The 15,213-nt window shown below is 39.8% G+C and overlaps 1 protein-coding gene across 1 annotated transcript in view; it reads left to right on the top strand.

The window, feature by feature from the left end:
* CEP135 (centrosomal protein 135) overlaps positions 1 to 15,213 on the top strand; it is a 47,157-nt gene that overhangs the window by 14,020 nt on the left and 17,924 nt on the right. The window contains 9 exon segments of the mRNA XM_042470301.1: positions 36 to 229; positions 4,127 to 4,270; positions 5,036 to 5,179; positions 6,413 to 6,478; positions 6,762 to 6,913; positions 7,826 to 7,941; positions 8,698 to 8,852; positions 10,327 to 10,382; positions 13,891 to 14,059. Of these exon segments, the coding sequence (XP_042326235.1) occupies positions 36 to 229; positions 4,127 to 4,270; positions 5,036 to 5,179; positions 6,413 to 6,478; positions 6,762 to 6,913; positions 7,826 to 7,941; positions 8,698 to 8,852; positions 10,327 to 10,382; positions 13,891 to 14,059 (1,196 nt within the window).

Genomic DNA, 15,213 nt, shown 5'->3' on the forward strand with positions numbered 1-15,213 from the left:
TTTTGTTCCTGGTTATTGGTTGCATTTTTCTACAGACAGAGAGCTTGTAATAGAACTGGAGAAAATGAGGTTAGAAGGTGGCATAGCGCTTGGAGACAAGTCACCTTCTCGCCTAGATGCATTTGTAAAGACTATAGAAGAAGACAGGGACTACTATAAACGAGAACTGGAGTCTCTTCGAAAAATATTTAAACGAAAATCTAGCCCATTACGCAAGTCTCCAGAAAAGGTAATTCTAAATATACTATCTATTTAATGCTCCTGAAAAGTCCAACGGTTCCTCAACATTATTCTCTCACAGGGTATATTATTTTATAAATCAGTTCAATACAGTTGCTGGCCTACTGAGGAGGACGGGTCCCCCTCCATGTGAAAGTGACCAACTGCGTGCAATTTCCTTTCCCTTCCTGACTTATTAAAGAGACCAGAGGGGGGACTAGTCCAGTGGGTGAAGGGGGAGGGTTCAGTGCCTCGCAACAACAAGACAGGGTTCCATTATCCATAAAGGAGACAGTTGTAAAGATGTTGAAAACTTCCTTACTGAATCTCATGCTATAGGATAATTACCATCCAGCTTCCACTGTTCCATTTCTCGGCAAGGTTCTGGAACACATAGTAAAATTCCTGCTTTATTGGTTCCTGAATCAAATGGATTGACTAGATAAATTGTAACTGGCTTCAGGCTAATTATGAGACAGACAGAGACAATTTTGGCTATCTTGGTGGATGACATAATGCTGGGAACTGGACAACAGAAGTGTCCTTTTTGTTTCTGCTTTCAGTAGCATGATTTTCAGTTGTTGTTGTGTGCCCTCAAGTCATTTACAACTTACAGAGGCCCTAAGGTAAAACTATAATGAGGTTTTCTTGGCAAGGTTTGTTTAGCGGTGGTTTGCATTCCCCTGAGGCTGAGAGCATGTGACCTACCCAAGGTCACCCAGTGGATTTCATGGCCTGGCAGGGAATTGAGTCTGGAAACAATCAAACAAGCTTATTCAATGATCAGGGGTGTATTTGCATAGTTAAAGCTAGGACACCCACCAATTGCACTGGTTCCTGGAAGTATCTGACCTCGTTACAGTGACACATTTCTTTGTGGGGAAACAGACGGGCAGGAAGGGGCGGCTTCAGGCTGCCCCTTCCAAAGACAGATTGGGGCCATGGCAACCACACGCCATGGCCCCAACCACCTTGAACCTGGCCGAAAAAGGAGCAAATAAGATCCGCTTCTTGTTCAGCTGGTTTCAGTAACCAATAACTCTTCCTCTACTGGACAGTCAAACAGTCTTGCTGTGGTAAGAACAAATTACTTGTATTGCTGACAACAGGGAACAGAAGTCATCAGTAAGGTGTTTAGGTCAAATGTAACAGGCCACGCCCCCTTTAACATAATAAAGACACTTGCAACTCTTAACTCGACCACCTATGCTTGGATGCCAACTGTTCTTCTCCATTCCCCCCTGCCCCCTTTCATGCCATTCCAAAGCTGATATCCAGCCTAACACAGTTTAACAGTAAAAACCCTCCCCAACATACTTCAGTCTGCTTCTCACAACAAATGGTCTTTACAGACACATTAACTCCTGATCAGACATTGTCTCCCAGCCACTCCCAACTCCAATCATCCCCATCCTCCCCAATGTAAACCATTCCCCACCAAATAACATACAAAACCCAAACACGTCAGATTCTGACAGCTGGGGAACAGCTGGCTTTGCTGGCCCTGCCACAGTCCCATAGCGGCTTCATGATGTTCTAGCGGCATGTGGCGTATGAATACCATGCCATCGAGACGTCATGAAGCTGCTGACCTCTGGGCAGCTGCTTGGCTTCAGGGCGGCTTCGTGGCATGCGACGTCTAAACACCATGCTCCGCAGCTACCAGGGTGGCAGCTTAAAAGGACTGTCTGTTTGGGCCCTTACTTAGAGCCTTTTGAATTATTATAATATATACCTGCAGAAACCTCCCAAAATATAATAATAATAATAAACTGTTTATTTATAGCCCGCTTTTCCTTTGCAGATCAAAGCGGGTTATACAGAAGTACAACAAATGTACAATTTTGCAAACAGTATCCATAAAAAACCCAAACAATACAATAATACAGATTAAAAACAAGATAAAAAGCTTACAGATTAAAATCACAACAATAGCTAGCATAAAGTGCAGGTGCAACGATGCAACGGGGAGAGAGCAGGTATTACATTGTCTGGGGGAAAGCCTGTTGGAAGAGGAAGGTTTTTTAACCTCTTCCTAAATAAGTCAAGGGAGGTAACCGAGCTAACCTGGAAGAGAGTTCCAGAGCTGCGGGGCCGAGCTGGAAATGCCCTTTGTGCAGTCGCAGATATTTTATCTGGAGCCCTCAACAGTTGCTTCCCGGCTGACCTGAGGGTGCGGGGCGGATTATAGGGAGAGGCGGTCCTCCAAGTACCCTGGGCCCAAGCCATTTATAGGTGATAACCAACACCTTGTATTGCACCCGGAAGCGAATGGGCAGCCAATGTAGATCTTGTAGAACAGGTGTTATATGGCTGGTCCTGGGGCATCCAGTGACGAGTCTAGCTGCCATGTTCTGCACTAATTGAAGCTTCCAGGTTTGGTACAAGGGTTGCCCCATGTAGAGTGCGTTACAGAAATCCAACCGAGAGGTTACCAGAGCACGTACCACCATTTTAAGGTCCCCCCGGCCCAGGTAGGGTCGCAGCTGGCGTATCAGCCGAAACTGATAACAAGTACTCCTGACTGTCGCATCCACCTGAGATGTCAAGTGGAGTGACGAGTCCAGGAGCACCCCCAGACTGCGAACGGAGTCCTTCAGGGGGAGCGTGACCCCATTCAGGACAGGTGGACAAATTTCCATCCCCGGGCCCGGGGAACCTATCACGAGTACTTCCGTTTTCTCTGGATTCAAACTGAGTCTGTTTTCCCTCATCCAGCCCATTACTGACTCCAGACAGGCATCTAGAGGAGAGATGCCATCCCTGGTCACTGCATCAGTTGGAGACACAGAGAAACATATTTGGGTGTCATCAGTGTACTGATAACACTGCGCCCTGTGTCTCCGGATGATCTCTCCCAGCGGTTTCATGTAAATGTTAAATAGCATGGGGGACAGAATGGCTCCTTGAGGGACGCCAGATGTAAGCGCCCTCTTATCAGAGCACACGTCCCCCAGCTGCACCATCTGGAATCTACCCGAGCAGTGCCCCCGATACCCAACTCCCTCAGGCGTTCCAGAAGGTTACCATGGTCAATGGTATCGAAAGCCGCTGAGATGTCTAAGAGCACTAACAGGGACACGCTACCCCTGTCCATGCCTAGACGGAGATCATCGACCAAGGCGACCATGGCAGTCTTAACTCCATAGCCCGCCCGGAAGCCAGTTTGAAATGGCTTGGAAAATGCATGGAAACTCACCCCCACAAGCACCCCAGAGCCCTGTACTACCTCTGCTTTCCTCTGCAGCCCCTCTCAATATGATAACAGGAAATGATGCAAATTTAGTTCCTTTCACCATTTTGAAAGGGGATGCAAAGAAAAACAGGTATTTGGCCTTGCAGGGGGCATTTGTGGCCCATGGAGATATTGAGGGGTGGGAATTGGTTCCTGACACACAAGTAGTTAGCCATTCCTGATGTAACTAGATGTTCTCAGTCTCATTGCATCCATAGTGGGGGGAAAGGGAGTATATGAGCCTGAGGTTTGCCTAGACACATTATTGTAATGCTTAAGTATGGTTTATTATCCTGCTTTTTAATTGACATTAAAGTGAAGTTTGCTAGTTCATACATAATGGGGAACTCTGGCTTAACGTAAGATGGAATGAGGCAGCATGCAAGACAGGAGTGCTTGGTCCTAACTGCATCAACCATGGCTTATGAATCTTGGAGTGGTCATTCTTACCATTTCATAGTTTGAGATTCGGTTCTGTTGTCAGAATTTCTGACTTCAGTAGATTTTGTACAGGAAATCATTTTTTTCCTGCACTGAACTTTTGATTATGTACAATTATGCTTTATATTTGTATTTTAGTCAGAGTGCTACTATACCATGTAAGTGGATATATAAATATGACATACAATATAATCCCCCTCCTTTTTGTTTTTTGGTATCTTTATTTTACAGAGTGACAATCTTAGATTAGTTACCAGAGAGAGGGATGAGCTACAATCAATGTTAGACAAATTTGAAAAACACATGGTAGAAATTCAGTCTAATGTTAAATTGCTAACTGCAGAACGAGACAAACTAAGTATTCTTTATGAACAGGTAAGTACATATGTGACTTCTAGAAGTCAAGAGATGGGCTAATTGGAATATAATATGGCTGGGTAATTAAAAAAAGGTATGATCATGATTTTCAGAATCATGTACAAGAATAAAGGAACTTAAGATTGTTGCAGAGCTACGATTAGCCCTGGAAGCTACAGTTTGAGGAGTACTTACAGAGTAAAAGAACTGATGATAAATTTCTGTTGGTGTGCTAACAACCTAGTCTGGGCCAGATGCACAGGATTCTGTGAATTGGGTAGGGATAGCCTGATGTTTGGCAAACAGAACAAATCAGTACAGGGTCAGATTTCTCATATATTTGGAAGAATTTAATTCATTCTCTTTCCTCTTTATTCTTACCTCATCTCCTCATACTTTGCTCCTTCCTCCCCAGGCATACTCTCATGTTTTCATAGAATCACAGAGTTGGAAGAGACCACAAGGACCATACAGTCCAACCCCAGGAACACACAATCAAAGCACCCCCAACAGATGATGGCCATCCACCTTTGTTTAAAACCATCCATCACACTCTGACAGAGTGTGTTCCACTGTCAAACAGCTCTTACTGTCAGGAAGTCCCTCCTAATATTTTAGGTGGAATCTCTTTTCCTGGAGATTGCATACATTATTCTGGGTCCTATTCTCTGGAGCAGCAGAAAACAAGCTTGCTCTATCCTCAATATGACACCACTTCAAATACTTTTGTCTATATACATTCCTTTAATAGTCACTATAAAAATATTAATTTTGTACTTTTAGTCTCAAGATGAGTTAAATCGTCTACGGAGAGAAACAAAAACTTACTTGATGACCCAAAGTCATGCAGAAGAGGAGAGAAACATTGCATTGACTGATTTCAGAAGAATGGTGACAGAGAAAGAAGGGCTGAGGGAAAAATTAAAGGTCAGGGTTTTATTTTATAAAGACTGTTTGTTGTAGTTTTTGAATCTTGTAATAAATTTTGGCTCATTCTTACCACACAAGATTTTCTTTCCCTATGTTTTATATGAGCGAGGCAACCAGTGATTCTAGTGATAAAAAAGTTTCCCAAGTTTTAATGTACATTTTACAGTTTCAAGAATGGCAAAACTCCACAGCTGTACACCATGGCTTGTAGGTTCCAATATCATGCTACTGGCATTTCTGTTGTTGCTGCTGCTACCACTACTACTGGTAGTGGTAGTAGTAGTAGTAATAGTAATACTGAAATTTTATGCCACATCAGCACTAATAATAAATCATACAAAAATTATAAATGCTCATAAAAAAGAGTAACATATTTGTTCCCCATGAAATCATGTACAATGGGAGATAAACTGCCTTCAGGTCCGTGACAGCAATCAAATCCTGGATTTCCTGGACCATGTCTGGATCATAAGAAATCACTAGTCATACTGCTTGTCAGCTTTGACAAGTGATAGATACCATATTGATTTATGTTAAAAGTAGCACTGCCATCACTGAGATTCTTGTTCCTTGTAGACTATTAGGTAATTTAAGAGCTAAAGGTTATATATGAATATCAGCATCTAAAAGTTTCACTGAAAGGAGATGTTGAGGTTTGAGTGATGAAGGGAAAAGGAATATAAATGTTTATTTTGATTATTTCAATTATTTCAAATGCTTCACTTTCAACTACATACTTTCAATCAGCTTTGAGGGCATACAGACCAGGTACAGTGTTCCTTATGTGTATCCCATTTGCCCCTGCACTGAAATAATGTGCCAATTTAGCATGTGAGAGGTCCAAAACACACTGCAGAAATAATCCAGTTTGAGATAGCTTTAACTGCCTTGGCTCAGTGCTAGGAAATCATGGGAACTGTACTTTATTGTGGCACCAGAGCTTTTTCACAGAGAAGGCTAAATGTCTCACAAAACTATAGTTCCCAGAATTCCCTAGTATTTTGCCAGGGCAGTTAAAGCAGTTGCAGACTGGATTATTTGTGCTGTGCGTTTTAGACCAGAGTATGACTTGCCCAAGATCACTCAGTGAGTTTCCATGCCAGATTTAAAGTCCAACACTCAAACCACTGCAACACACTGATTCTTTAAGCTATTCATACTATTATTTTTATTTTTATATATTTTTATTTAATTATATTTTATTTTAACATATTTTATTTATTTTGTTAGATCCATCAAGAGGAAAAATCAAATCTAGAAAAGGCAATATCAGAGTTGGAAAATACTGTTCATAAAGTAAGCACTCCCTGATGTCAAAATTAACACATGCATAGTGATGAGATGTCATTAATATTTCTGTGCTGACTGTTCAGAATGGGATCTGAACTGGGATATTTATCCACTTTTTCATGATCATTTGGGGAATGGAAATGTTGATAGGCATTGGGCACTAGCAGTAATTCATTTTTGTATTCTTGATGGCAGTAGGAGTACTGTGGGCTTCAATGGCACTTCATTAAGCCTTGACACTATATTATAAATTTCACAAAATAATACTTATTTCTTCTCTGTGCTGTAGTTGGAAGGAGAACAACTTGAACAAATAACAACAATTTCATTATTAAAAGACAAAATAGCCTGCTTAGAAGATGAATTAAATGTTAAGTCTCATCAACTTTCCCAATCATCTGAAGATACTTCACAGTTTAAAACAGAATTAAACTCACTTCAGTAAGTTTGGCTGTGTATTTTTAAATTTAGAACGGTGTATTGTGTGCATTCAGCTTGGTTCCTTAGGTGAACTTAGCCCTTAGGTGAACTTATCACAGAGTTTTCTTGGCAAGATTTTTCTGTGCAGGTTTACTAGTGCTTCCTCTGAGGCTGGAAAGATGTGACTTGCCAAAGGTCACGGGTGTGTTTCCATGGCCAACTGGGGATTTGAATTGTAGTCTCCCAGAGTCCTAGTCCAACTCTCAAATCATTTCACTTTCCTGGTTTCCTTAATGCATGAATTACCTTCGTAATTCATACAATTACATGAAATCTTTGTGATCTGCATAAAATAAAAGATATTTGATCCATGTCTACCTAGTGGTCATATTTCAAATTGTGCTGCTTAATCTAGATAGCATGAGCTACTGGTTGGTATTAAGGGAAAGGTACATGGCATATGTACAATGTTCAGACAGAGTTTATCATTTTTTTACTCATTCCAGGGCTTAGCCCAATTTTTTAATTAATTGACAGATCCTGGCCATGTCCTGAGTCTAATTAAGCTGTAAATCATACCATGTTCTCTACGTCAGTAAAGATAAGATTGTGATCCTTAAGGTTATAGCGTTCATTAACAGTATGCCTTTCTGGCTGACATACTGCACTATATTTTCTGCCATGGAATTTAACAGGAGAGCCCAGCACCTTAACAAGAAAACTAAACATCAAACATGATTCTTGTCTTTAGAGGTCATTGCATCGTATTATTCGTTTAGTAACTAATATACTTTGAATATAAAATTTGATAAATTAGACCTTTTGGTTTGCTTATGTCTTTTTGGTTTGTGTACATCATATTCTAATTGCATTTAAACATCTGAATTTTGCATTTTTCCACCCATACTTCCAAAATGGATCTTGATTCTGCAGACTACTAAATGAACAGATACAGAAATCCCTAGATGACGCACAACATCAATTGTCTATTAAAGAAGATGAACTTCATTCAGCTCAGGAAGAAATTGCTATGGTAGAAGACAAATTAGGTGAATGCTGCTTCATATCTTAAAAGAAAACAGTTATGCAACTTGAATATTCACTTATAAAGCCATATGAAACTGCTAGTTCAACTTCTTTCAAAGCGAGTTTCAGAGCACTTATTTTCTTTCTTCATAATCTATATTAAAGAGCAGTAATTGGAAGACCAAATGTGAATTTGATCACCAATTTCCAGCCCCTGCTTCCATTCAGTCTTGTAAAAGTGCTCATAGTGATTAGAGTGTGGAGATAAAAAAGGATAGTGAATGTGAGGGTGGATTCTCTCATATATTTTTGCATCCCTCATCCTTCTGAGACATTTCCTAGCTGGAAATGGATGAGAGAGGTAGAGAGGTATGAGACATGTCTATGAGATCCACCACACCAACTGAGAAATATCTTGAGAGTAAAGCCAAAGAAGTGTGCCAGCAAACAAAAATAGACTTGCACTCTGGAAGACAGTGGAAGACAATGAAGAGAAGCCCAATTTTGGTAGATATTTCCAATGGCACTCTCTGGCAAACTGTTCATAGTCATCAGTTAGCAAGGGACTAGCTTTAAAAATATTTTCTGGAAAGCTTGGTAGTGATGGTCCAACTTTTCTACCATTCAGAATATACAAGAATTAAAATTATTTGCCAACCAGAAGTGTATGTGGTCCAGCCCAACGGGCCACAGAATAACAAATATGCCATATAGTTTTGCTCACAGAGCTCTGTATGTATGTCGCAAGTGAGTCAAATGAAACACTTTGCTATTTTCAGATAAACTCATTAATAAGAACTCTACACAAGATGAGACCATCCGTGTGCTGAGAAGTACTATTAATATGTTGGATAAGGAAAAGGACACCCTACAGGAAAGCATAGATGAAAAGACAGAAAAAATTGCCTATTTAGATGATAATTTAGCAAACAAGGTATGTATACAAATAATCAAATAGATTATCTGAAGTATTTTATAACAGAACTATTTTAATTTTGTACTGTATCATGGGCAGGCAATTCTTTTGGGTGGATTTTTGGAATTAATTTCAGAAGGAAATTGTCTTGGAGAAAAACAGAATACAAAATTACAGAGAAATTCTGGGGCTTGGTCCCAAAGGAGCTCTAGATTCATGGAAGATACTGTTGGTCATACAAGCTGCCTTTCCATAGTCTTAAAATCCTGTGTCCTACAGGTTCCCTCATTCCAGAGCAACCACTGAACCTCAAGAGCCAACTTTTGGGGCATGTAGCTATGGACAAAGGAGGGATTATAGTGCTGTTGTACTAGCAAGATGCTTCTCACATATATTTACATCCAAGCCCTTGCTTGCTAAATGCAGAATAATGTATATTAATAAAAAAAAATTAAAAACTGGAGTATGAAATCAGTTAACCAATTTATGAAAAAACATGAAGAAGCAAATAGTATATTAAAGGATAGGAAATAGGTAAAAAGTTAAACAAAAATATTGTCCAGTTTAATTTTAGAGCAGGTTATAACACACAAAAAGAAATGAATCTACCATAGTTTCTGAACTCACTGTTTAAATTCGTTCATATTTGATCTAAGCTACAGATAATAACTGTGATAATAAATGGTGGTGGAAGTGGTGATTATGATGGCGATGAGCATGATAATCATGATGATCCCATGACCCCTAGATTAGTGCTTCTCCCTTTCCCTTTCCTTCCTTCTTTCTCATGCCATCTGGCTGCTGGCAAGTGGTGTAAGAGGAAAAATGCTTACATGTGTGGTTCACGTGCTTTTCTGTTGTTTTCTGGGGATGATATTTCCTTTTCCTACCACAATAAATGTTTCAAGCAAGCAAGAGCAGGGGAAAAGCAAAGCATATTGCAACAGCTGTGAAGAAGAGAGGGAGCATTTAATTTCTCTGTACGTGCTGTCTCATGTCTTTGTTCCTTATTATCTGAAACCTTCCTTGCTACCACTGCTAAGAAGTGTGAATGTAGGCTGACAACATATGGTCACATTCTTCGCTGAGGAAATGTACATGGGGTGAGTGGGGCTGTGCCACTTGAAACAGACTTGAAACCTGTAACTAGTCGGGGTGGGGGAGCACTTATGAAGTTGTCACTTGACATCTGTGAACCCTATGCACCAGTAGTGACAGCCAAAAGAAAAACAGAGTACAGAATATATGAGTAAGACACATAATAGATGACAAGAATATCAAAGCCATTGGTAAACATTTTAGTTTTTTTTAAATGCTGATCTACCAGATATTATTATAGCTGTATAATTGTTATAGAGTACTTAGGCCCTATTTATTTGGTTATTGACAGAGGGCTGGGTAGTACTGCTCATTTGGTTCATCAGTGCTGTTTTTAAACTTTGAATTACATCAGAAAAAATCTGCAACCTACATAATCTTGTCTCTTTTATAGGAGAAAACTATCCTCAATTTGCGGCAAACACTCACTCAGTTGGAATCATCCCTAGAGTAAGTAACAGAACAAAAATGTTACTTATTGGCTATCTTGTATTAGCCAAGACAGAGTTGATAAAAGAATTCTATTTGTTATTGTCTTTTGCATGTAGGAAGTTACAGTTTCTTCTGTTAAAAAATAAATCTGGCAGTTTAGAAAACATTAATTCAAATAATTATAATTCACTTACTAATACATGTCATTACTGCTGTCCCATATAGACAAAGAAGTTGTACTGAAATTGGAGAACCTACTTCTGAATAAAAATAGTTCAGATTGTATATTTCTTCTTAGTGGCAGATAATTTTACATTTCTTACAAACTATTTCATCCTTGGCTCTGAATAATTGTCAGAAATCTTGTGAAAGGGATAGCTCTAGCTTGTTTATGAAATGGCTAGATAAAATCAAGTTTGACTGTATAACTTCCAAGTGGAGTTGTCAGACTACTAGAAATGCACTGACACTGGTGAACATTTTTACAAAGCTACATTTGGTTGTGATAATGCATACTGAAAGCATAGCAGTTACAAGCCTAGTCAAAACTCTGGGACTTCATGACATGCAATCCAAATTACAGTGGGCCCTCCTTATCCTCGGACTTGCCATCCACAGATTCCAGCATCCGCAGATAGCAAGCCCCTGGTTTTCAATAATGGTGGCGCATGTGCTTTGGACCTACTGTATGTCTGCTTTCTGAGATGCATGGACTGAACTAGTGCCTAGGAACAGATCTTTATAAACAGGCTGTATGAATAGCCATAGAAATGCAAAACTTGTGGGTCTGGTGATGAAGCGACAAGTTCAGTTTTAACTATGGTAATTGAGGGATAAAGGCCAGTGTGTGTGGATGACAGTGTAATTATCTTTGTAAATAAGACCACCACGTTATCTAGGAGCTTTGTCACATTAAATACATTGGTTTAAGAAAATGTAATATTAACACTATCAAGCAAAACCATCTAGGGCCCAAAATAGGCCGGATAAAGCTGGCCACAGCCACTCTGGCATGATTTTCACTGCCTCTTCAGCAACTGCAGACACCGGCCCTGATCTGGTTGTGATTTTGTACCAGGCTGGCAAAAGAAGCACCGTTTTACCACTCCTTTTTGGCCTGGTTCTTTGTAAAAGATACAGCCTTGGCATGGTTTCCAGCCACGCTCGAGGCATGTGTCATCTAAACGCAATTCTCCAAATGTGGCTGGAAACCGATTTATTTGGCCCGTCTATTTCGGGCCTAGGTTGCAGTTCTACACACAGTCACTGTGGACATTGAATACATACTGTAACATTATACAGTCAGCCCTCTGTTGTCGCAGGGGATCTGTTCCAGACCCCCCCCACGAAAACAGAGACTCACAGATATTCAAGCCCCATAGGCTTGAATGGGGTGCATGCCGCAGGAGCGCACCCCATTGAAAATAACAGAGGTCTCCCCTCCGTGAATAATCAAGAGCGTGGATCTCAAGTCCGCAAGAAAGGAGGGGCGACTGTAATCATAATCTGCTGTCCAACCTTCCTGAAAGTACACTTTCTAACTGGACTACTTTACCTCTTAATTTTGTTTTAGCTAACTAAACTGATTGAACAGTTGCTGAATGTTTACATTATGTAGTACATTATTCATGGAGTAAAATGACCATCTTAAAGATCAGGACTCATATGAATATGCATTCATAAGTATTTCCCAGGAATCTTAGAAAAAAACTTTCAGGGAGAACCTAAATGCTCATTTGGATATTACTTCTGATTGGCATTGAACTTAAGATCCATATGTTAAATTGTCCACCACTGTCAAAACCACAGTAATGCCAATTTCATATCTTCATTTTCCCAAGAAATGTCTGGAAGCTGTTGAAATTAAACAAGAAATAGCTATTCATATTATAGCATTGCTTTTCAATGTTTGCTCCTACAGTCATCTAGAACTTCCACTCTCAGAATTCCTGAGCATTGGTCTGTGTAGGACCTCTGTGAGTTGAAGTTCTAAACATCTGGAAGCTTGAAAACCATTGATTATAGGCTTCTGAGTGGTAACTTGGTTCAAAAAGTATCTTCATACTTGTATTTTCTGATACAACTTATCAATGACTTCACTAACACAGTTGTGGTATTTGCATATAATGATAAACTAGGAATCCTGGCTTAATCCATAATAAATTGTGACATGGAACAATCAGAATGTTTAAAAATTCCCTTTGCATGAGAAGGTAAGGAAAGCAGAGAGAGAGATAGCTTAATATAATCAGAAGCCAACATTATAATTTAATGTGTCCAGCTGGGATCAGGCCATACACCAGGCTTGTTATTGGCATTCAAATCCTTGACTTCTTTTGGTATAATAAAATATAATCTATGGTATGGGCATTAAACTATCTTGATTTTTTAAAATTTATTTTTAAATCATATCCCACCAAGTGAAGACCAAACAGCAGCATATGGTTTGATGACAGGATTCCTGGGTTATTTTTATATCATGGGTTATTGTTTTGGTGAATGTCATCAGTTCTTAGACAGAAGATTACATCATGGTTTGTTTAGTTTAACTGTAGCTTCCTTATACATTTTATCCAGATTAGACTCCAATAACTTTAATTTGTTTAAAGCCCAAAACTACAGTTTTAAACTGTTATTTACAATTGCTGTATGAATCTTGGCTAGTATTAAGTGTCATCTGTCAAACTCGGGATCTTAGTTGAATTCTAGTTTGCTGCATTGCCCCATCCCATTGGCTGCTTGCTTACGGAGATACATTGGAAGGGCAGCTGATGAATAAAACTGTTCATGCATCTTAAATACTTTCACATATTTCTCACTTCTGCTAATTTGCCCCACCCAGCACCTTGCTCACAAGCACTCCAAGGCACTGATGTCTTCATTGAAAAGTGGCCTCAGAAGGATGGATGCTTTATGGGGATGGCTAGACAAAACCTTTAGCACAGAAGGCAAGGAATCAGGAGAATATGTATTATGATTGGCTTTTGTTCTGGAATGTGCCAAAAAATCTCCAAGGAAGGGAGTGCTATTCCCCCTGCATCCCAGTTCTGCAACTAGTTAACAGTAAGAGAATTGCTGGTGCATGCTATGCCAAGATCTTATACACCACAGAGGGCTTCAGTATAGTAGTATTCACAAAGGAGATAAATGCAAAGCCAACTTTAACAATAGCTAGCTGCAGTTGGTGTCTTAAGCCAGATCTTGGCTTGTGCAACAAACTATGGTTAAATCATAGTTTAGCATTAAATCCAGATGTAAACAATGTTACTATCATTCCACAAATTTTTCAAGATGAATATACTGATCAAGAAACATGATATCATGTTCACAGTATCAGGTATACCATAATTATAATTTAAAGCCTCTTGATAATATTATCAACACAGCAGGCACCTTTTGATATAAAGCTAAATGTGCTTAAATGGATCAATCTTAATTACTAGATTTTCATTATTCTATAGACATATATACCATAATGCAAAAAGATAAATTCTGTTTAAGGTTTTCCCAATCCCCCATTTGCTAGCCAATTAAAGGATGCCTTAAATGGTAAAGACCGTGAACTGGCCAGTCTCCGCCGCCAGCTTGATGGTATACACTCTGAGTTTGGAGAAGTCAGCGCAGTAAAAGAACTGGCCCTGAAGGAAAACAGAAGATTGCAGGATGATCTAGCCACAATGGCCAGAGAAAACCAGGTACAACAATAATTCCTAATGATGTCATAATAACTTTAAATAAGATTTGCACAAATCCAAAATACTTACAGACTTAAAATTCTTGTTACTACTTCTGTGTCAAAACTGAATAAGCATCAGGTATTTAAATGAAATTAAAGATTATGTCTGGAGCATGCATAGTTTTTGTATGTAGATATCTGGATGTTACCTTGTTCCTGTCCCTTTACTGCTCTGCATTGCAAATCTGTAAACCAAGAACAAACAAAAGAATCTTCTGCTAGGAAGTATTAGTCCATATTTCAGAGCTGACCTCCAAATTCTTCTTTGTGGTTTCTGTGACTCAGACATATGATCTTCTCTGCACCAGCACAGACAATTTTCAGGAACTTTTAGAGCTAGATCTCTTTGGCTGAAGTTCTGCTGCCTGTCTGTACCACACATGTTCTGTATGGTTTCCCCCTCAACCCACCTCAGTTCTCTTTCATCCACCATCAAAGTCACATTGCAGGGAATTTTGCTGCATTAGCAACTTTTTGTTGCTAATTTCCTGTTTTTTTCTCCTGTTTTATGGCATCTGCAGTGTTTTTTGTTTTGTTTTTTTAAAAGAAGTCTCCAACAGCAACAAGAGCCCCAAATGAGCCATATTCTAAGTGACTTCTTTGTTTGGGGGAGGCCCATGTTGTGGATAAGTGCTGTAGAGCCTTTTTTCCACTATGCCCATCAAAACGGGGCTTCATGTCAACGCTCTTATTTGGGACTTGGCTGTCAATACTGCTGACCTCACTGCCCAAAACATGTTATGCTGTCTGCTCCCCACATCAAGTCTGGGGACTTGAGGGCTGTGCTGTTACCCCAGCTGCGTTCCTAGCGATGTCAGCTGCAAGTTAGTATAGGGCTCTGTTCCTCCTTCAGCTGAGGCTGTTTTTCAGTTGGGAGAGATGCATGAGTCTTTTCAGCCTCACATTCCTTGCCTGTGACACTGAGGTCCTCCTTGGACAGTTTCACTAGGTAACATTCCCCCCCCCCCAAGCTGGAATGCCCTCTCTATGCCTTCCCTCCCTTTCCACTCATCACAAGGGTCCTGGTAAAGTTCAGAGATGACCACATGGACTGTACTCTGGTTAGACAGTAGCCTCATCAGTTGTGGTTTGCCATGCTCTTGCTTCTGTCCT

This window comes from Sceloporus undulatus, chromosome 5 (genome assembly GCF_019175285.1).
Source record: "Sceloporus undulatus isolate JIND9_A2432 ecotype Alabama chromosome 5, SceUnd_v1.1, whole genome shotgun sequence".
NCBI lineage: Eukaryota > Metazoa > Chordata > Lepidosauria > Squamata > Phrynosomatidae > Sceloporus > Sceloporus undulatus.